General features: G+C 40.1%; 1 protein-coding gene across 3 annotated transcripts in view; it reads left to right on the forward strand.

Moving 5' to 3' along the window:
* The window catches only part of arhgap17b (Rho GTPase activating protein 17b), a 34691-nt gene extending 12068 nt beyond the window's left edge, over positions 1-22623 (forward strand). The window contains exons 3-21 of one of the 3 annotated variants that reach the window (XM_084743484.1): positions 4189-4293; positions 5588-5664; positions 5990-6101; positions 6454-6530; positions 8031-8133; positions 8417-8485; positions 8654-8735; positions 10777-10904; positions 11926-12037; positions 12120-12201; positions 12554-12634; positions 12997-13110; positions 13214-13305; positions 13720-13858; positions 14629-14913; positions 16741-16862; positions 17040-17450; positions 19033-19084; positions 20100-20239. In XM_084743484.1, the coding sequence (XP_084599610.1) occupies positions 4189-4293; positions 5588-5664; positions 5990-6101; positions 6454-6530; positions 8031-8133; positions 8417-8485; positions 8654-8735; positions 10777-10904; positions 11926-12037; positions 12120-12201; positions 12554-12634; positions 12997-13110; positions 13214-13305; positions 13720-13858; positions 14629-14913; positions 16741-16862; positions 17040-17450; positions 19033-19040 (2199 nt within the window). In that variant the 3' untranslated portion in view covers positions 19041-19084; positions 20100-20239. Of the gene's footprint in view, positions 1-4188; positions 4294-5587; positions 5665-5989; positions 6102-6453; positions 6531-8030; positions 8134-8416; positions 8486-8653; positions 8736-10776; positions 10905-11925; positions 12038-12119; positions 12202-12553; positions 12635-12996; positions 13111-13213; positions 13306-13719; positions 13859-14628; positions 14914-16740; positions 16863-17039; positions 17451-19032; positions 19085-20099 lie in introns of all 3 variants that reach the window. The other 2 variants (XM_084743483.1, XM_084743485.1) reach the window with 2 other exon arrangements.
* Positions 22624-22775: the final 152 nt, after the last annotated feature.

The raw sequence follows: 22775 nt of genomic DNA on the forward strand, positions 1-22775 counted from the left end.
AAGTTCCAAGTGAAACCTTATATAAAAGGTTCCACTGGGAACCAAAAGGGGTCCTCCTATGAGGACAAGCCTAAGAATGCTTTATGGTTCTAGTTAGCACCTTTATTTCTAACAGTGTAGGCAAAAGAAGCAGACAAGCTTCATAGAGCGATATAGCTAAACTCAGAGATGCTTCAAATGTAAAATGTGTAAAACGGACTGTAATTTGATATCAGAGACGTTATATTTTGCAGTTTCGATGTGTCTCTTCTGGTGTACACTCATGGAAAACAGTTTTCCATCAGCAGAGACAATGCAATCACTCAGGGTATCCAGCCTACCGCACCGCCCACTCTACAGTCACTCAGGCCTCTCTTCTTTCTTTCTTGGCGACGATTGTTGGAGGTCTGGATCCAATCGAGGCGTCACCAGATAGAGCTAGACTTCCATGCATTAATCAGAGCCGGGGATCAGCTGAATGGTGAGCGAATCAATTGGATCCAGACAAGGAGGCCAAGTCCAGCTGTGGTCTGGCATGGAGCATCCAGCTGCAGGAAAGAGAGGAGGACAGAGTGAATTGTGTGAGTGAGTGAGAGAGAGCCTGACAGCGAATTAGTGACGATAAAAGTAAAGGAAGAAGGGAGATGGGGATCAGACAGCAAATGAGGGGCCAATACTATCACAGCAGGGTGTTTACAATGAAACAGGAAGAGGAAGTGGACACTTAAATTACCAACTGCTAGCTTGTTTTTTACAAATGTTTCACCTCATACAAAACCTCAGTGATTTTTGAAATGCTGCAGACAATTTTCCCAGTGAAGGACATTGAACAGTGAGTTTAATTTATTAGAAATTGATTTAAAAAGATCTTAGTAGCATAGTCATTAGACCCAAGGGCAGATAGTTCATGCCACAGTTGGTGGGGACTATAAACATGTCCCAGCTGGAGGTAAAACAGCAGGAGAGAGGGGGTCACTCATGGCATGGTGTTACTTCTTCTCACCGCTACAGAGTCTACTGCAACTGTATTCTCCACCACCCTACCCTCTTCTCCTTCTGTGTTAACTGCCTGTTCTTCTGTTGCCTGTTGTCGTTAAGTCCCAATAAGCCAAATAGTCATTGTTAAAGCTGTCAGTGTCTGCTGTCTACTGTGTCTGTTGTGCTGCTGCCAGAGGGGTGCTTACTAAGATTATAGCATGGGAATAAATGACAAAATAATAGATTTGTATACATTTTTCTCAATCCCCCCTATGGTCTGAATATTTTTTAGATTTGTGGCCTGTCTCTTAAAGTGATAGTTCACCCAAAAATGATAATTCAGTCATTATATACTCACCCTCACCCCGACTGAAGGTCGGGTCCAGAAAACACTGCTGGAATTTCACAGGAAAACAGTGTCGCAGAATATCTCCAAAAATGGAAGTGAATCGTGACCAGTTTTCAAACGTAAAAATACCCCAACAAAATAAAAACATAAAATGCCTCCATACTGCTCGTCTGTAATCCAAGTCTCCTAAAGACCCAACATGCGAAGTTGACTAAAAAAATGTTATTTACACCATATTTTTAGCCTGAATCTTCATTGTAGATCCTTAGCTTGGAGCTACATTCATATGCACATGCACACAGTCGGAACTGAGTGTGTTTATTGTGACAGTGTGCAGACTTTCGGAGACTTGGATTATGCCAGACAAGCAGTACAAATGAATTTTATGTTTTTTCTTCCACTTGTTTTTTTACATATGAAAACTGGGCGCCATTCACTTATATTGTTGTGGAAATTCTGCAACACTGTTTTCCTGTGAAACTCCAGCAGTGTTTTGCGGACTAACAAAATGAACCCAACGTTCAATCGGCATGAGAGTGAGTAGGTAAAGACTGAATTGTCATTTTTGGGTGAACCATCTCTTTAATGCGTATGTTTAATATTTTGAAAATAAAAAGATACCCATGTCCATAGATAGGCAGTGGACCAAAACCACTGTGAGGCATAATGAGGAGGGCCATGCATTCTTTCAAAACTTAAAAACGCATTGTATTGCATCTATAATTACAACAGGTGCTTTGACACAATACAGAATCTAGACACTGGCATGTAGACTCTACAGAGAAGTTTCGTGATCGAAGGCCTTCTAACCAGACTAATGATGAACATGTGCGTGTGTCGTGCTATTGGATAAAAGCTACCAGCTGATGGAACAACTGATAACGCAGCTGATAACCCCACACAATGATAGAAGAGAGAGTGAGCTCATGGCAGGATGATAAGAAGAATAAATTACAGGCCCAATATGCAAAAGTATAGTCTTCCTGACTGAACTTTCACAATAGCCTTATTTCATTGGGAGGCAGGGAGGGAGCAACTGCGCCCAGATCACCCAGTTACTATAAGAGCTCGCAACTCACACTGGGGAGATAAGTGTCGTGAAATGTCAATTAGAGGTGGGCAATATGGTCCTAAAATAATATCACAACATTTCAGAGTATTCTGTCATAATGCCCTGCGATGAACTGGTGACCTGTTCAGGGTGTACCCCGCCTCTTCCCTGATGTCAGGCTGTTACAGTCTTCTTGCACTTCTTTCATATTTCTGTGGTTTATTGTACATTTTATCTTCTATAATCAAACCACTTTCACACTACTGAAGTTGCTTTCCTTTCTGGAAACTAACTCCAAAATTAACGTGTATTACATGCATAGTTTGACATTTCCAATGTGGTTATTTTAGTGGTTATTTTTTCATGTGTTATCAATTTTGGTTTCCAGGAAAATAATTATATGACAACATGTATTTATATTACATATGGACCAGGATAGAGAACTTAATACATTTTGCCCACTCTTATTGGGTTGATGGATTTAATGCACCAGAAATTTCTACCTGTAACACGTGAGGAAGATGCAACTTTTGCAAATATAATTGATGAAACATTGAAGGTAATTGATAGTAGCTGTGGTGGATTAACTACCTTATCAGTGTTTCAAATAGGGCCAGATCCACCAGATCTGAATCTGCCTGGATACCGATCAGCCAAATGTGACCAAGCCACATAAAGTATAGTTTCTGTGTCAGTGACATTATACAATTCACAGTCTCTGCTTAAAGTTTTATTCATTTGGTCATAGCAATCCCTCTTTTGAGGGCAAATGTATTGGACAGGTATTCAATATTGGCAATTAAACTGAGTTTAGTATCATAATAGGTATCAGGAGAGGAAAAATATTTTCAGTGCATCTCAAGTTTCAAGTCTTAAGGTAGAAAATCAATCTGAAACTCTGTCACACTCTGGAAAATGGTCTGGTGTTACCTAAAGCATACATGATGTCTAGGTAAGGAGTTAAAATATGCAAAACCACCATGTTTCTGCTCATGAACTATAACCAGTACATTGCACAAAAAAAGTGAAGAAGAGGCCCCTCTCTTCACTACATCTTTGAGTCTGAATCAGACTCAAACTCTTATGTTTGACATAAACCAAACAAAGTTTTGCTGACCTATAATCTTGAGATAATTTACTTTTCTTCTTCAGATAAAGTTGAATCTGAAAACCAGAATGCCACAGTGAGCTGTGAACCTGAGTTGTTATTCTTTGGGTGCTTGAAAATTTAATGGTTGCAATTAAAGATATTGAATTATTAACCATTATTCATTTTCACTAGTCTAAGTGAGCGTACTGAAAATTTTTTTGAAATACATTTTTTTGCAGGTGTCTAAAACTCAAAGAATCAAGTTTATCTAAAGAAGAAAAGTAAATACTCTGAACAAAACATTATTAGTAGGTAAAACATTTTCACAACGAAAGAGTTGAAAAATGAAGAAAAATGTAGATCAGGCCACCTCAGGGCTGCAGTCAGAATTATTTATCTGTTCTCCTTCATAATATCTCTGTGTGCAGTCTTTATATGTGGAGACAAAGAAGCTCTCTCGGTTCTCAGTAAAGACCACAATCCATCGGCTTGTGTTGCTTATCTGTTATGAGTCCTTCCATCTGGCTGTCAGTGCTGCCTGTTGTAACACTGACTGCACACTGCAGAACAGAGTTAGACAAACAGCACTGACATCCTCCATCATCTTTCAATAACAAAACCAGGATGGAAAGTTTAGAGATGATGTGGAGCCTCTGTGTTTTGATCCCTCACCTGTTTTGTCTCTGTTGAACAGGAAAACGTGCGAGTTTCTAACATTTTCTGTCGTATGTGTGCACACAGATCGAGAGGCGGATGGAGCTGGTGCGCATGGTGTCGCACAACACACACAAGAGGCTGGTGTCCTGTCTGCAGGGTCAACTGGGCACAGACACAGAGAAGAGACATGTAAGAAACACACAGTCTTTGTGATTGTCATCCCATTGTGATTAAAAATCCCTTTTACAATAGAGACTCGGCCAAGGGAGCAGCTGTACAAAATCACAACATACTGAAATACAACAAAGAGAACATGATAGACAAAAAGCCACAATAAAACAAGAACAGCTGTTCGAACACAATGGTCTCACGGGAAAAACAACCACATGTCTCCATCACCACCTTCTTTATGATGCCCTTAAATTCATCAATGGATGCAAGTGTAGCTAATTAAAATCCCCATATCTGTCAAAACAGAGATACGTTAAAAACCAACCACTTGGAGGAGCATAGCTGGTAACTACCAGAGCTGACACAGAGACGGGTACAGAGGCAGCCTGGAAGTTTATCCAGGATGCCTTTATAGATATAAATCTGTGCAGTTGTCTGCGAGTGGTCAATGACATCCAGCCCACCAAATCATAAAGAATGCAGTGGTCAGTAAAGGACTTTTTTGTTTGTAATGAAATGTAGAGATTCATGACAACTGTGAGTGAGCTTTTAAGAAGACCTAGTACTTTGTTTTCTGCACTCTTAAAATCAAATTTAAACATAACAGCGTGGTTGGTGATGACTTGAATGCAGTTTGAAGGGTGGACATGAAGTCACAGTGACCTTTTACCTTTGACCACCAAACCCTAATCAGCTCATCCTTGAGTCCAAGTGGGCATTTGAGCCAACTTTGAAGAATTTCCATCCAGGCGTTCTTAGATTAGACATGGCGTTCACGAGAATGTGATGGACAACCCGAAAAAACACACCACCGCTGTTGCCGGCACAGAGGCAGAAAAATACAGGACAAAATAGGTCTCAAAATGGAATCCAATCCTGGGGGACACCTTTAGTCATCTCAAGAAAATCAGACTATGCTAGCAACATGTCATCCCATATGTAAAGCTTTTCCATTTTATCTCAGACACTCAGAGAGATGTTGATGTAGCATGTAGCTCAAACAGAAATTAAATAAGGGTGAACCACTGTGATACTATTGCCAGTGTTCACAAGGAGCTGCTATCTTGTGCTATGAACCCATAGCATCTCCTCTTATGTAACGTGCTGATATGAGAGAGAAAATATTTAGTGCTGGCCTCCTGCCAGCCTCAGCTATCACTGCATAACAGACGCACCTCAGTCATACACACAATAAAACTGACATAACTCAGATTAAATCACGTTTGTCTTAACTTTTATGGGTTTTTTTTTGACATGCCTGCAGCTGATCATTGGATATTCTTTTGAACTTTATTTGCTGGTCTGCTTGCAGAAAAAGTTGCCCCTGACGACGCTGTCCCAGGCCATGCAGGAGGGAGGCAGTCAGCTCGGAGACGAGAGTCTGATTGGGTGAGATGCGAAAGTTAACTACAAGAGTTTTTATTACATTCAAGACCAGTTTCAGCAATATTTCAGAGTGTTACGGCATGTGTATGTGTAACGATTAAAACCCATTCCCATGCTCCCTTATGTCCCATAAATTTCTGGGTTGATACCATTTATTGCACAGATATGTTGCAAAGTTTTCCATTTTTGACCTCTCCAGGATTGATTAAAATGGTGTCTGTGTGTTTTCTTTTACATTAACATTTTTTCTCACTGTGAGAAAAGTGGTGATAACAGCTATATACATTATATATTGTATATACATTACTGTTTCCGTGTGTGTGAGCAGCAAGATGATGGATGTGTGTGGGGATGCAGAGAGCAAGTTAGCGACCGAACTGATGCAGTATGAAGTCCAGATTGAGAGAGACATCCTTGATCCTCTCAACCAGCTAGCAGAGGTAAAACCACAGCAGCTCTTTTCATACTGTAGTGATCACTCAGCCTATGACCTGCATGTACCTTTGTTTAAGTTATAAATTTGCATATTTGTGGCCTAGAAAAATCACTTCATAACCAAATTAATTGTAACCTTTTGACCGAAACATTCATTGAGCAGGATCTGAACATATTGTGTTTGTGTGTGTGTTTGAATTTCATAATTATGCATGCATGGTCTTTTGCATGTCTTTTTTTGTCATATTACCTCCTTGCATGATCAACACTGACAAATGTTCTCATGGGAAAGGTGTTATCCTCAGTGCTAACTATAAAATGCACATGTACTCATGAGCCTCACTGTTTGTCTCACAGATAGAGATTCCCAATATACTGAAACAAAGAAAACAACTGGCCAAGCTGGTTCTGGACTATGACTCGGCCAAGACAAGGTATGAAGGCTTTTTAGCCCTGTTTATATTATTTTCAAATGAACTTTAAAAGTTCACCCTAATGCATATGGTTTTAATGTGAGTTGTGGAGTTTTAGAGATATCAGCTGTAATAATGTCTGCTTTATCTTGATTATCAAGGAAGTAGATGGCACTCGGCTTGTGATGTCTTTTTTCAGAAATCATGACCCGGTTACGCAAGATAATCCACAAATCTTGTTGTGAGCAGTTAAGCATTGGAACTACTTTCTTTCTATCGCTCCAACCGTATCACCATGAAGAAGAAAGTGTGCATCTACTCATGGATGACAGAAGGAACGCATAGTGTTTTTTTTGTTGGGAAAGCACAAATAATACAACAGAAACAGATATTTCGCCTACCCAAAATTTGCTTGTTATAATTCAGGAAAAAAGTATTTCCAAAATATAATGCAGTAACGAGTACTGGTTTTTACATTAATCTTAATCTATAATGTTATTGCAATATATTATAATAGTAATATGTATAATATTCTAGAACTGTGAACTGCTGATAGTTTTATAGCTTTATTGTAAGGAGTTTCTATTTCAGATGTAAAACAGAATCTTTCAATTTTTAAAACATTTTTTTGAGTTTCTTTTTGCTCCATGTCTTATAATTAAAGAGGCTGTTGGTGAGGTTCAGCCCAGAAAACTTAGTTTAGATAAAAATGGAAATAAAAAAGAGAGGGATGAAAAGTGTGGTTCAAGGATGTGGAAATATATTTTATATTTAATTAAATGTCAATAATAAATCAACTTGACTCTTTGTAGGCACAACAGTTGCATTGTGAATAAAAATTAGACTAGAAAATACAACATTTGTCTGATTTAATGTGACTTCCAGTATAAACCACACCCACATTTGGTCTTCTAGCCAAATACAAATACAGAGACAAATTTTTTTTTTTTTGGTTGAACAGATCCAGATACAGATGGTCATGCACCTCTAGACAACAGACACACCTCGGCTGAGCCGTAACTTTAACACCACTGAGCTAGTTAGCACAGTGATACAGTTGGTTGGTGTAGTTTGGTAGAAAGAAAGTTGTTCCTACATGAACCTGCTCACAACAAGGCCCGTGAGTTGTCTTGAATAACTCGGCCACTCTTTAAAGATACTTTGCTATTGAGTTTTTTAAATGTGTTTTTGGGGCATGTTGAGCGCCACAAGCTGAATACCTCTTACTTCCATTATACTGGAGAGAAAACAGACTGATATCTAGAAAACTCATCAACTCACACGAAAACAATCTAGGTGGATGAATAGCATTAGAGGTAAGAGGAAAAATATCCACTTTTGATTTTTGGGTGAACTGTGCCTTTAATTCCGCATTTTTTGCATGTTTAGGATTTTGAAATGATGAAATGATCTTACACTTTGTCATTTGAACATGTACAAAAGGAAACTTTAAATCAAATACACTCATGTTTGATCTACTGTAGACTTGTATTAGTGTCTAAATCTTTTCCTGGCCTGCAGGTGGTACCAGGCAACAAAGTCCAACAACCAGGCCATGGCAGCTAAGGCCGATTCTCTCAAAGACGAGATGGACGAGGCTCTCAACAAAGTAGAAATATGCAAGGTACGTTTTATTTTAAATTTGTACATTCCAGTCAGGGCCTCTTCATCAGGCCAGGATCATATCTAATGAAGTGACTGAACAAAGGAAGCTTTGTAACAAGAGTGGATCAGGTACAAACATGCTCTGCACATTATTAGGACCATGTAATTAAAGGTCATTGCTTTGTCATCTAGAGTTCATCTGTGTCTTAATGAAAAGTTTCTGTGCAAAAAAAAAAAGCACAAGGTTTAAGGTTGCCATAATGTTTTGCCATTAATGGAAATGTATGTTTTTCATCCTACAGGACCAGCTCTCTGCAGACTTGTACAACTTTGCTTCCAAAGAGGGAGATTATGCACGCTATTATGTCATGGTGGGTGCACCTCTCTTTAGTGTAAATGACCCAGAATGAAAATGGAAATGGGATGCAAATATGGTCCATTCCACTATAACAGTATTGTTTGGTGATGCGATATGAATGCCTGCTTCATTATATGCCAAAGGACTGTGTAAATGACCAGTGTTTATGTTTGTTTACCAGTTATTAGAGGCCCAGGCAGACTATCACAGGAAGTCTCTGGCAGCTCTGGAGGCAGCTATACCGACTATCCAAATACAGCAAGGTAAACGGCAAGAGAAACAACACAGTAAATCTGCAGACAATAAAGAAAACATGACATTTGCGCCTCTCCTTTCGCAACATTGCAGCCAGCAAGTTCTCCTCTAAAATTTCCATTCGAGTCCAGAAAATCTTGTTTCGTTTGCCTGTTAGATGTTAATTTGTGTTCAAATTAATGCTGAATGTTCGCCAAATGAGTTAACATCTGTTTTGTGATTTGTAAGAAATCATCAATAATCCTTCAGAAGAAGAAGATGTTTATAACGGTAAAATTGAGCAATATATTAATGGAGTCTGGCAGGCAGTCTGAGTTTTGAGTCTGGGAAGGAGGGGGTGGTGGAAAACAACTCACTTCAGCCATAAATCCTATATAAAATAGGTAGTTAATACTCGGCCTATGGCTCCAACTCACTATTTGGACTGCAGTACTCATTTTTGAACACCAGGGTCTTACACATTGCTCCTTTAAACCCCAATGTAGTTTCTGAGGTGGCATCCACGGTTGTTGATAATGCAGCATTGAAGGGTAGCTAGGTGGATGGAGGAAGAATGATGAGACGATGTGCGCTCAATAGATCAGTGGAGGTTAAGGTGTCCCCAGTCGAGTAACAAAAACAGAATGTACTTCTCGTTAGCTAATTCTCCATAAACATGTCACATGAACATTACACGCTATGATAAAATTACTCACTTTAAAAGAAGAAGCTGTCCAAAGACCTGGTGGTCCAAGCGCTGTATGCTTAATGTCTCACTGATGCTGCTGAGATTGACTTCTTAGGTATCTAAATTTGGTATCAAATGACAAGGAATTTTCCGTATTTGATAGTATTGAAGCAATTGAATTTGGTACCATAAAAGTAATTTTGATATGCAGCCCTACATACTTAACTTTCCAGCTTGTTGAACTGGAACATTGTCACATCATTTCCAGCTCCGACTTCTGACGTCTGAGATAAATGGAATGCATCATTAAGCACTTAGCCAATTACCCACTACACTGGACACCTCCCTCAGTAAAACCACTGCAAAACAACACACATAATGATGAACGACTACTGAGTGTTAGAATACGCGGCACGACGCACAAGTCACTCTGTACTCTGCTGCTGAGAAAGTAGACTGGCTTGTTGTGGCTTGTTGAGTTGACAGTACAAGTAAATCCAAGCAAAGCGGAGCTCAATAGAAGCAAAGTGTTTCTCACTGTTTGTATATATGTTTAAATTTTCAAGTTTTGCACCTTTCTCACAACTACAGTGGGAATGGAAATTGCGTATTTTGGCCTCAAACTCTGAAATGTCTCTATGAAGAGAACTAATATTTCCATCATAAAAGCCAACAGCGTAAATTATCATGCAAGTTCCATTGTCTCAGGCTTATCTAGCCACATCTGCTTTTTCTCTGGTCCTAATAAATGAGTTATAGCTTAGAGGTACAGCAGACGATGGTAATGAAGAAGAGGAAAATCAGTTAATTTCCCAGAAAACAAAATACCTAAAATCACATCAGTTTCTCTCCTAAGATATCATGTCATCAAAATCTCATTTTGCAGCCTTGTTGTAAATCACGTTGTATCCTTGTATGTCACGCATTTTAACATCATATGAATGAGAATTTCTGTCATTGGTGTTGGAGATTAAAGAAACTGGACTCCCTAGCTTGATTTCTCCTGGAGAAAGTCGATTTCTCAACCACATGTACATGTAAGCAGGTTTCTAATCTTGTGGGCATGATGAAGACTTCAGACAGAGAAAATATTACTGTGAAAATAAAGCAGAAGGATGAAAGGAGAGATCATTACACCCAGTAATAGATTGTTGTTCATAATAATCCATCTAAGTTCACCTAACACTAAAACTCACAAAACATAGCCTCCAAAAGTCAAGTAAGCTGGAAGCTAAGGATGAATTTGGGGCTTTTTTCCTAAAATTTAGACACATTTAGTGTCACCTAAAGAAGAACTATAGACACACAGAGCAGTAATGTTCTGTTAAAAACATGTAAATGTCAAACACTTATATAAGCGTTTATATGCTCTTCTTTCCTAGACTCCTGGATGGAGAAGCCGGCGTTCGGCACGGCCCTGGAGGAGCACCTGAAGAGGAGTAACCGTGAGATTGCTCTACCTATCGAGGCCTGCGTCATGATGCTCTTGGAGACTGGCATGAAGGAAGAGGTATGGATAGAGTGATGGCTGAAGAGAAGGAGAAACTAAAAGTAGGGCAGATCATAGACACTGGTCTGTCAAAAAAAACTTCACTCTGGGCCTCTGTACTTGGTCCAGGTCAGACAGTCTACCGCAGAAAATATTCAGTAGAAAACTGCATTCTGATTTAATACCTCTCCACTATGTCTTATGAAACTGTTGTGGATTTATTATTTCTCATGTCATTCCAAGTATGTGAAAATGTAATGTTATACATTATAGTAGGGTGTGCATGAAAATAAGGGACAAATTGCATCCTGTACTGATTCAGTAAGGAACAGCACATTTTATTTTTCAGTACAGGACAATCCTGTACTATATACAGGACAGGTGGTAACACTAGTATATAGTATATATACTCTATATGTAGCTTTCACAGGTCCCACAATAACATCTTTGATCCATCCTCAAAATTTGGTTTTCTTTTCAACGTGGACGAGCACAAAGCATGTCAAAGAGCCTCTGGGAAAGAGAAAATGAGAACCCTGACATAAATGACATTTAGGAAGGATCAATTAACCAGATATTTTTTAGATCGATTTGTACCCATATGACTTCACTCTGTCAGAGCTGGAAGGGAGATGTGGGTCATGTGGACCGCTCTCTAGAAATGATGGCACATACAGTCTGGAAACATTTGAGGCCAAATTGTGGTCAGTTAGCCTTGAGGTTGTGGTGTGTGTGTGTGTGTGTGTGTGTGTGTGTGTGTGTCTATGTGTGTGTGCAGGCATCTGTTAACCATTAGCATGTTCACTATTATTCGCCTTAAATTGAACCGTATCACTAGACTCCCCAAGGAGGACAATTTAAGACATTTTTCTGAACAGAAACAAAACTCCTGCTGTACGTCTGTCTGGTACTCATCCTGAAAGTGGATGGTACAGTTCTCCTTTCCTGACACCGACCCAGACTCACTTCTTTAATTTAAGGATTGAAACCAGCCACTCGTACCTGTTGAAAAAAGTTATTTTCCTCTGTGTTTTCCTTGCAGGGTCTCTTCAGAATAGCTGCCGGAGCTTCAAAATTAAAGAAGCTCAAAGCAGCGCTGGACTGCTCCACCTCACAGCTCGAGGAGTTCTACTCTGATCCCCACGCCGTCGCTGGTACAACCTCTTCTACAAATCCACAAAAAGTGAAACCATCTGGTCCAGATCATTTTCTCATAGCTTTTCTTTTCATACACAGGAGCCCTGAAGTCCTACCTCAGGGAACTTCCTGAACCTCTAATGACTTTTAGCCAGTATGACGAGTGGATACAAGCCTCCAAGTAAGAAAGCGCTCGACTCTTTTAATATCCTGTAAAACACACTCACTCTAAGCTATAAGGTTTAATCACACATCTGAAGCAGTGTGTGCTCTCAGGTTACTTTAGATATTGAATAACCTATTTGTTTTCATTTAAAAAAAAATGTGTCTGGGCTGCCTTGACATTTTAAGTTGACTGAATTCGAAAAAAAAAGTTGAGATAAGTTTGTTATGATCAAAACAAATAATCTTTTCTAGTCAAACTTTATAGTCACTGTACCTGAGAAAAACATTGAGTAAGCTTAAGATATTAAGTTGAACCAGCAACTGTTCAGTGTAAGCTAATAATATATATTTGTGTGTGTGGTTTTCAGTGTGCCTGACCCTGACAAGAGGCTTCAAGCCTTATGGGTGACATGTGACCGTTTGCCAAAGACTCACAAGGCAAACCTCAGGTAAGAGCGTCTTCTCTTCAGATGACGCGGTACACAGTGTTGAGGCCACAGCGGAGGCGTAAGCCTCGTTTCTAAAAGTACATCAGCACTGAACTTAATGCAGAGAGGTCATTGCTGTCCTGTTTTTCACTTTCATAATTGATACGGTAGCTTTTTCACAAGTCGAATAATAGAAACCCATCTCACTATTTTGGTATAAGTCATTTGTTTAGACTTAAAACATCTCACTAGAGCACACACTTCTGCTTAGTATCACTTGTAGTTGTCCAGCAGACGAAAATATCAGTGGCCAAAATGTCTAGTGGGAAATATGCCAAATACATGAAAGGATGTTTTTAAAGCAGTTGGAGTCTCTGTTGCAGGTATCTGGTGAAGTTTCTGGCTAAACTGGCTCAGGAAAGTGAAATCAATAAGATGACTCCTAGTAACATCGCCATAGTCCTGGGACCAAATCTGCTCTGGGCAAAGACTGAAGGGTAAAAACCATGTAGTCTGATGCCTAATATGTCCATTAACAATCTGAGTACAAAGTGAAGCTCAGGTTAATAAAGCTTGCTGTCTGTCTGTGGTTGCATTCAGGACGCTGGCAGAGATGGCAGCAGCTACGTCTGTCCATGTGGTCGCCATCATTGAGCCCATTATCCAGCATGCTGATTGGTTCTTCCCGGAAGGTAAAACGCCTCAATCTGTTGTATTTGCAATAATACTTGGTCTCTCTGTTTAACCCATGAGAGGCAGGAAACACAACATAAATAGGAGATTGTGGGAAAAATGTATCTATGACCAACTATTGGCAATATTCTTTGAAATTTGTTTGGTGGTGTTTTAATTACTAGTGTTGTACTGTAACTATATAGTAAGGTTTTAAGGTACTGGAATTGTATTATTTGAGTATTTCCACTGTATGCTGCTTTTATTCCACTACATGTCAACCACCAAGGTTCCACTTGATACCAAGCTTGATCAACTGTTATTGGAGCACAAAGCAAAAAGGGGCGGGACTTAGGAAGGGTCAATTATTGGAGCCTGCAATATAATATCATTTTTAACTCGTCTCTATTTCTTCTCCACCTTCTTCCTTCCAGAGGTGGACTTCAATGTTTCTGGCATGTTCGCCATGCCCACCCACCCAGCCACCCCAGACCCTGAACCCAGCCTGGACAGGAAACGCCCCGGCAGCCTGGTGGGGCAGGACGGGGACAGTCACACTCCCCGTAAAGACAGGTACCTGTCTCGCCCCAACCTCAGCCTCAGCCTGCCCCTCACCCTCCCGTCCCGTCCCAAGACACTGAGCAGGCAGGAGTCGCGGGGCCCAGTCGTGTCGGCCCTCTATGTAGTGGCCAACGAGTCCATCACAGTCACAGAAACACCCACTGAAGATCTGCCCAGTCCAGACTTCAAAGCTGTGCCATAGTCCAATGTAGCTCCCATGAATTCAGTTTCTGAATAGTCAAAGAAGGGAATAATGTTCTGTGTGATTTCTGCACCACATTTCTGTTAAAGCTAATGCTAAGCTAATGTTTTCCTCAAGGTTCGTACTGACAGACATTTTCAGTATCACTGGGACACCATTTTGTCTATAGCTATAATTCTTGTGTTTTACTCTTGTGTACTCTTGTGTTATCTCCTTGTTTCAAATTAAAGCCTAGGTCACCCTGTAGGTTGCTGGTTTTATGTTTTGTGTGGGCTTCCTCTGTTGCATTTTGTTTGTATGGTGTGGCATCTGTCTCTTCTGTCTCTGCAGAGACATCGCAATTCAAAATTGTTCTATTTAAAAGGTCCCTGTCATGTGGTTTTATGTCCTTTTTGGGTTCTTCTTTCTGAGCTGGTTTCACTGAACTCAGGAAGTGGCGTCTCTCTCTGTTTCTCGCACCATCTCTCTCAGTCTGTCTGTCTGTCTCTGCTCTCACTGTTGTCTCTCCTGCCCTTTTCATTCTGTCCGATGGCGTGTGGTTTGCCCTCCTGAACTCTCTCCCCTCTCCCCCCCTCCCTAGCACTGTTAACAAACAGCCGGAGCCCGCTCCACGTAGAGCCAGCACTGTAAATAGAAAGCAGCCACAGCTAACCTCACCCACCTTCCAACCCCCACTACCCCCTCTGGAAGCCGGGGTTGCTGCCCAGCCTGAGCCCCAGCCCCAGGTTCCGTTCCCGGCTGCAGAGGCTGAGCAGCCTGGCCTGAACGGTGGTGGTGGCGGTGTTGGAGGTTGTCTGGGTGGTGGGGTCCAGGTAGCCTCAGTGAAACCTCAGGTTGTAACCCAGCTCAGCGCAGAGGAAAGCAGGTAAGGAGGAGCGAGCTGAGGTAGCAACAGTACTCCACCGCCTGCTCACAGCCAATCAGCCGATCCGGAGCTCGCCCAACCTTTATGTTTGTCATGTGTTTGATTCGTCTTCAAGTTTTCAGTTCCCGAATCAGAAATCATAAGATCAAAAATCATAAGAATAACAATGTCTATTATGTCTACATGTTTTACAAACCCCAATTCCAAAAAAGTTTAGACACTGTGTAAAATGTCTTTAAAAACATAATGCTGTGATTTGCAAATACTTTTTGACCTGTGTCCATTTGAATACAGAATGAAGACAAGATATTCAATGTTTAAACTGATAAACTTCATTGTTTCTTGCTTAACATATGATTTCAGTTGCTCAACAGTCTGAGGTCCGTATTGTTATATTTTGCGCTTCGTAATGCACCACACATTTTCAGTGACAGACAGGTCTGTACTGCAGGCAGGCCAGTCTAGTTCCCAAAATATTTTACTACAAAGCCACACTGTTGTAACACATGCAGAATGTGTCTTGGCATTGTCTTGCTGAAATAAGCAGGGGCATCCTGAAAAAGACATTGTCTGGATGGCAGCATATGGAGCAGCAATTGCGCCTTCACAGATGTGCAAGTTACCCATGTTGGGGGCATTAACATTTGCTGGCTTTTGAAGTTAGAACTGGTAACAATCTGGATGGTCCTGTTCCTCTTTAGGCCAGAGGACACAACATCCATGATTTCCAAAAACAATCTGAACTGTGGACTCATCAGACCGTTTCTGGATGTTGGTGACACATGGGTTTCACTTTGCATGGTAGAGTCTTAATTTGCATTTGTAGATACAGTGACAGTGTGTTTTCCAACAGTAGTTTCCAGAGTTTTCCCTAGCCCATGTAGTAATATCCTTTATACAATCATGTTGCTTTTTAGTGCAGTGCCGCCAGAGTGGTCAGAGGTTACGGCATACAGTGTTGGTTAGCCTTGTGTGCAGAGATTTCTCTCTATTTTTTAATCGCTTAATGATTTTATGGATTATCGATGGTGAAATCCCTAAATTCCTTGCAGTTTTGTGCTAAGAAATGTTCTTAAACTGTTGGACTATTACCTCATGCAGTTTTCCACAAAGTGCTGAACCTTTCCCCATCCATGTTTTTGAACACCTGAGCCTTTTGATGATGCCCATTTTGAACCAAAGCATAGCTGATACCAGTGAATCTGTTCATCAATAACAGATAATAAAAACAATAATTTTGATCAGTTGGAACATTAAATATCTTGTTTTTGTACTGTATTCAATTGAATAGGAGTCAAAAAGGATTTGCATCATGACATTTAGTTTTATTTATGTTTTACGAAACTTCCTAACTTTTTTGTTATTGGGGTTTGTACTCTGGCTTCATTTTTAACAAATTAAAAATGTAATGCTACAAAAATCATGTGATGCTTTGTTTACAGGCAACTTTTATCCTCCCACCTGCTTGTTGTGATGATTGACCAAACTCAGTCTACTTTTAAAAATGTACTTCCCTTCCTTCTTGCCTGCCTTTCAGCGTGTCAGTCTGACTACTTTGTGACAATGTCTGATTTTGCATGTAACACATTGCTGAACAAACTTCTAATTTTTGCATCCTTTTCTCTACACTTGTCTCTTATGTTTTTATTTTTTGAGTTATATCTAATGTGATAACCTTCATCTAATGTAATAAGCCTTTGAATGGAAATATTTGTTTGTTTTATATGTCATGCATGAGTTCTTGCACCAATATAGCACTTTGTTGTTAAATGTAAAGCACGGATGACATGCTGGTGGATTAAAATTGATATTTCTGTATTTCCACAGCCCAGCCCGGGAACCCATGTCCACCCCGCCTACCCAGAGGAATGGTTCGCTCCATTTGACAGTAGGAACCCCTCACTCACAGGGTGGATCCAGGGGGCCTAGTCCACACATGGTTCGCAGAGGTGAGAGAATGTGGATTTCTATTTTGTTTACCATTAAAGAGATAGTTTGGATTATTTAAAGTGGGGTTGCATGAGGTACTCAGTGTATTACTGGGGCTCAGTTATTATAAGTTTAAGATTTATGCATGTGGCGCAGTGACAGAGTGGGATTATTAATATTTATGTTTATCTTTGAAGGTACGAAGAAGCAGGCCCCAGCTCCGCCCAAACAGGCCAGCCCCTTTGCCTCCCAGCTCAGTAACACCCAGACGCCTGGCTCCCCTCATCACCCACCCATCACCCCCCGACGCAACCCCAGCAAAGACAGCCTAATCCACGCCCCGAACCACCCGCCCCCGCAACCTCCTCAAGCCCACCAGGCCCAGGGGGAGTCAGAGCCCTCTCCCCCCAGCACTCCCACCCCTCCCGACACTCCGCCTCATGATGGATCGCACTCCAACCCGCTCTCCTACCATTCTGGATCTCTCCCTCGCCCCTCCAGGCCAGCTCCCAGGCCACGGCCCCGACCCAGCATGCCGCCGCCCCCACAACCTGCTGCGAATGACAGCGGCAATGGCATTTGCAGCTCCGCCTCCAAGATCATAACAGGTAAACTCTTTCCTGTGCCTTTTTTCTAATTATTTTATTTATTTTTTTACATTAAATAAGAAACTTTTTGCATTATCATGATATTTAAATAGTAACAGCAATGCATAAAAAGTGAACTGCAGTTATTATATTTCAAACAAGAAATGCACACCAGAGAGCATAAATCAAAAAAGGATAATAACAGTTCAGTGTACTCATGCTATAACAAAGCAGTGTTACTTTGTGTGTGTATGTGTGTTTTTGTGTGAACAACTTGAACTGTATGATCAAGTTTTCCAGGAGGGAAATCTCATCTAGCTCAAAGTACTGTAGGATCTCTGATCTGGGCACTGCTGCGGTGCTGTGGGGCACAGATCTAAGAAAGAGGTGGATGAAGTGTTCAGATAGGTCACTTATCTAAAAGTAGCAGTGAACAGATGAGTCCATGTTTAAGTGTCATTGTTATGTCAGAGCAGGTGGTGATGCATCTGAGTTGGTTATAGCATTTTGTGATTATTTTATAAGCTTGTATGTTTATGATCCCTAAAGTAACTGGTAAATAAATAATAGGTTTATAATAAATGTAGTGGAGAAAAAAAGTGCAATATTTGTCTTTGACAGTAGTGGAAGAAGTACTCAGGTCTTATAATCAATACAGTATAGAAATACTGTGTTACAAGTAAAAGTCATGAATTCAGAAATTTACATAAGTAGAATATTTTGCAGCAGAATGTACTTAAAGAACTGAAAGGAAAAGTAGTCATTATGCAGAATGGTCCATTTCAGAATAATGTGTTGGGTTGATTAATTAGGTTTTCCTGGTAGCTCAGTTGGTAAAGCGTGCGTCCCGTGTAACTGAGTCCTCTGCAGCTGCTGTGGGTTTGGTTCGTGTGGCACTTTGCTGCATGTTGTACCCCCACTCTCTCTCCCCATTTCCTGCCACATCTTCATCTTACCTATATGTTTAATATACATATAATATACTAAATAAATGTAGTGGAGTAAAAAGTACTAAACATCACAATATTTTGCAACAATATTGTAGGGAGAAATTACATAATTTTATTGCAGTGCAGCCTTTAGAACCAGGTAAAGACAACACTTAGGCCATATTGTGATATAATGATAACTAGTTTCACATCCCAGTATCAATATAATATCAATATATTGGCAGCTCTACTCTGAAATGTTGTGGATCATAAGTATTAAATAGTATAAAGCAGAAATAGAATCCGTCATTGAAGACAGCCATAGAATTCTTTGGTACCTTTACTGTTAATGCTGTGAGTAGCTCTTGCAGCATTTTAATATAAGATGTAATGAACCACAGTGTGTAATAAAAGTGCATAAAACAACAACAACACATCTTTAATGGTTTTTAACATTTTCAAACTTGATTTCTTCTGTGTAGGTGTTGCATCGACTGAAATCACTTGCTGCTCGTCTGCTGATACTGTATTCAGTATTAAGTGATTTCAGCTCCCTCTCTGAGCGTTACTGTATGTAGTTTTCTGGCTTTTGGTGTCACTGTGTCATAGTGCCTCACACACTAAATGTAACTGTGGTGATCTGACGCATGACAGGAAATGTGTAAATATTGCAGATGTCTGAGCTGCTGGCCTGCCTGTAAGATGAGCTTTGCAAGGCAGGCAATGGTAAGGATCTGATTGGCTGATGCATTGGCCTTGCTTCTGTGTCCACTGCATGTGTGTGTGTTTGTGTGTTTTGGGGAAGCAAAGAACGCAGGAGTTTGTTCCTTTTTAGTGTGTCATTGTTGGCTGTGTGCATACTGTAAATATACATGTATTAGGGGTGTGAATCTTCACTGGCCTCACAATTCACTTTTGATGCATCAGAGAATCTCATCCTCAGCTTTCTACTCTTTCACCAGTTAATACATCAGGGGCAAGTAATGATATGGTGCTGACACCATGTTACTGAAACAAATACAAATCAGGGTATTTTATATTGTTTTTTGTGCATTACTGCACTACTACTTTGTGTGCCATTATTACTGGGGTCGAATGTGGTAAAACAGCCCCACTGCACCCGACCTATAAAAGGAACGTTGGCCAGAGCATCTTCGCGTTAGCCTAATGTTTGCCCACAATGCCATGAAAGAACACGACATTGCATTGTAACTTCACAGTTTACTGTCCAGCCAAGGCTGGAGCCAGCAATCAGCATTAGTGGGCTTTAATTATGTTACATCCTTGCATCAATGCAGAATCTGCATCACAATGAACTGCAGAATTGAAAAATGTTCACACCTCTAATATGTATGTATATTAGTATACATTTGTCATGCACTTTAACCCTGCTGTGCAACAAAACTAACATGCTTGTGATTCCTGAACCATCTAACATGCTCTTAAACAAACAGACTTTAAACTGACAGTGTGCTGTGTGTGTACTTCTTGAACAGATCTGTGTTGAATATGTGTCGCATTTAAAGATTAACACACCAAGGATACTCTTCAACAATTGCTTCCACTTCTAAAAAAAATTGACTGAACTGGTTCTATATGCAATATTGATCAGATTTAAAGGCAGGTTGATCCTTGGTGTCTTACTGAGTGTGTAAAGGTGGCGTGCGCTCCTCAGTTTGAAGCTGTGCTGGTTTCATGTCTAAACTGATGTATTTGGTGACCCACTCATTGTCCTGCACAGACGGAGGCCTGGTGCTAAAGGGGGTTGGACGAGCCCTCATCCCTGAGGTGATTGAGGACCAGGAAGGGGAGAGCTCTGCTGGTCAGGAGCCCGCCTCTGCCACCACCACCACCACCACCCCTGCCCCATTCCTAGACCCTCAGATCCAGACAGAGAGCACCATTCTGTGAAAAAACAGAGGGATCATCGAAAATCCTCCATCGCTCAGCTGGTCCACGTAACAGATTTCAGTGTTTTAGAATCAAATATGAGACAGGTAACTCAAACGCATCATTCACTCCAGCTCTTCATGCTCCACTCACATGATGCCAGACTGCTCTCTGGAAAAAAAAAACAAAAAACAGCTGCCTTTTGTTCTGTTTTGCTGAGACTCAAACCAGAAACCTCATCTCACAATGGTGGCAGAAACCACAAAACTCCTGTCCGGCTATTAGACTTCATATCAAACTCCCTCTGTTCTAGATACTGCTGGGTATTTTAAGACTGGACTGCAGAGTCTTGCTAGACTCGAGGCTAATGGGACTTAAATATATAACCTGAGCACATAGCAGCTGAGCTGAAAGAGTCTCTTCTTGTCTCCTGCTTCTTTTTAAAATGTTGCTATCGATGCTATGAATGTCTTTGGAGACAGAAATCTGTGAATCTGGTTTTAGTACCAGTCAGACCCAATAATTATTATATATATTTTTTTTTATTCAACAGTACAGTCGTGTGGAGATATTTGAGTGTTGGAGGCCACTGATCGTATATTTATCATAAAACACAATCACATTCTGAACCTTTTATTATCATTTTTCATTTTGTCAGTTTTAACTACACTATTGGAAATAAAGGTGCTAATTAGAACCATGAAGGGTTTTTCGACTTGTCCCCATAGTAGAACCCTTTTTGGTTCTGGTTAGAAGTTTTTATAAAGGCTCCACTTGGAGACATTTCAGACAGTTCTACCCAGAACCAAACATAAATTATAATACCTAGAAACATCTGACAAAGGTTTCACCCACAACCCCCCTATAACAGCTCCTACAGAGAACCCTTCTATCGTAATGGTTCCACCTGGAACCCTCTCTGGGAATTCTGTCCAGAGCCTTTCCACCTTCTAAGGGTGCCAACAGGAACCCATATCAAGGCTGTTCTACCAAGAACCTTTCTATAACTCAAGGGTTTTATCTAGAACCTATCAAGGGGATTTTACCAAGAACCTTTTTAGATTCCCAAGGTTTTATCTACAACACACTTAGAGGGTTCTACAGAGAACCTTTTTTTTATATTTCAGTGGTTTTAACTAGAACCCACCAGGGGGTTCTACCAAAAACCCCTGATGAAAGAGTTCTTCGAGATTTCAACTAGCGCTGCAGGATTTGGTTAAAAAAAAAGTTGTATTGTGATTATTTTTGACTGAAATTGTAATATGCAATATGATTAGCATTAGCAGTAGTTTTGCATTACAATTTTCATGTTCACTGAAAAAAAAAATTAAATTGTGATGATGTGATATTTATTGAGGTCTGAACCAAACAAACACGTTTCTATTTGGAGAACAAGATTTTTAGGCCAGGTCATCTCTGTAGCACTGCGGTTCCTCATTTTAATGCTTGTTTTCTCACACTTTCCCTTTTCTTAAATAACTGATTTGCTTCTGCAATTTGACTATTGCACTTAGCGATGTTGTGATTTCATTGCAATTGTGATTAATTGCGCAGCTCTAATTTTAACAGTCCTTGAAGAACTCTTTCTTTGGATGAAAAGGTTTCTTAGTGGAACCCTTGAGAAAGGGTTTGCCCTTTCTTCAAAAAAAGGATTCTTCATAAACAAATGGTTCTGGATAGGACCTCAGCTCTTCAAGAAGAACTGGAACCTTTATTTCTAAAAGTGTGGTCAAATGTGATGTTCAGCTTACAAGATCCTTTCAATAATTGCCACACACTTCAGCGCCGCACTAAACATACTAATAAAGGACCAAAGAAAGAAATATGGGCCAAAGGAGATTTAATAAAAACTTAGAAGTGCTCAGCTTCTATTATGGTTGCTAATGACCAAATATTTTGGCAAGAGTGCAATATCAATGGTGTCGTCTCCACAGCACATATGCTGTAAGTTTTGGTATTTTCTCCTAATAATCCAAAGGGGTAGAAACTTATTTTGTTTTCCAACTGATTTTTTTTTTCCACCTGACCTGATTTACCAAGTTCGAAATGGCTTTGAAGATTAGCTTTTATCAGTAAAAGGGATTTTTTTTTTAAACAAATTGATTCTGATAATTGTGTTTTCAATACATTGCTTGTAACTGATCACTCCCTCTCCAGCTCAAAGCAATGACCAAATGCAGCCAAATAATTGAATTATTCTTTGTGTATTATTTTTTATCGCAGCTGACAATCTTTACCTGGTTGAGGTGTTTTTCAGCTCTTTGATTATGTTTTTTTTTTATTTCTTTTCAGCATTTTTATGTTGGCTTTTCTGCACATAATGCATCATACAATGCATCATTATTCTTAATAATTAAAGATTGTTCAACATTTTACAGTGTTGTCAGATTCTTTTCATCAGTCGTTTGTCATTTTTGTCAAAATAAAAAAATGTTAATTTAAAAAAAATCCTCAAACAATGGTGGATACAAAGTGTGACTACACCTGCATACCCTGTTTTTCAGTTCTGATTTTTTAAAAATGACAG

This window comes from Lutjanus erythropterus, chromosome 19 (assembly GCF_056507025.1).
Source record: "Lutjanus erythropterus isolate fLutEry1 chromosome 19, fLutEry1.hap2, whole genome shotgun sequence".
Lineage (NCBI taxonomy): Eukaryota > Metazoa > Chordata > Actinopteri > Lutjaniformes > Lutjanidae > Lutjanus > Lutjanus erythropterus.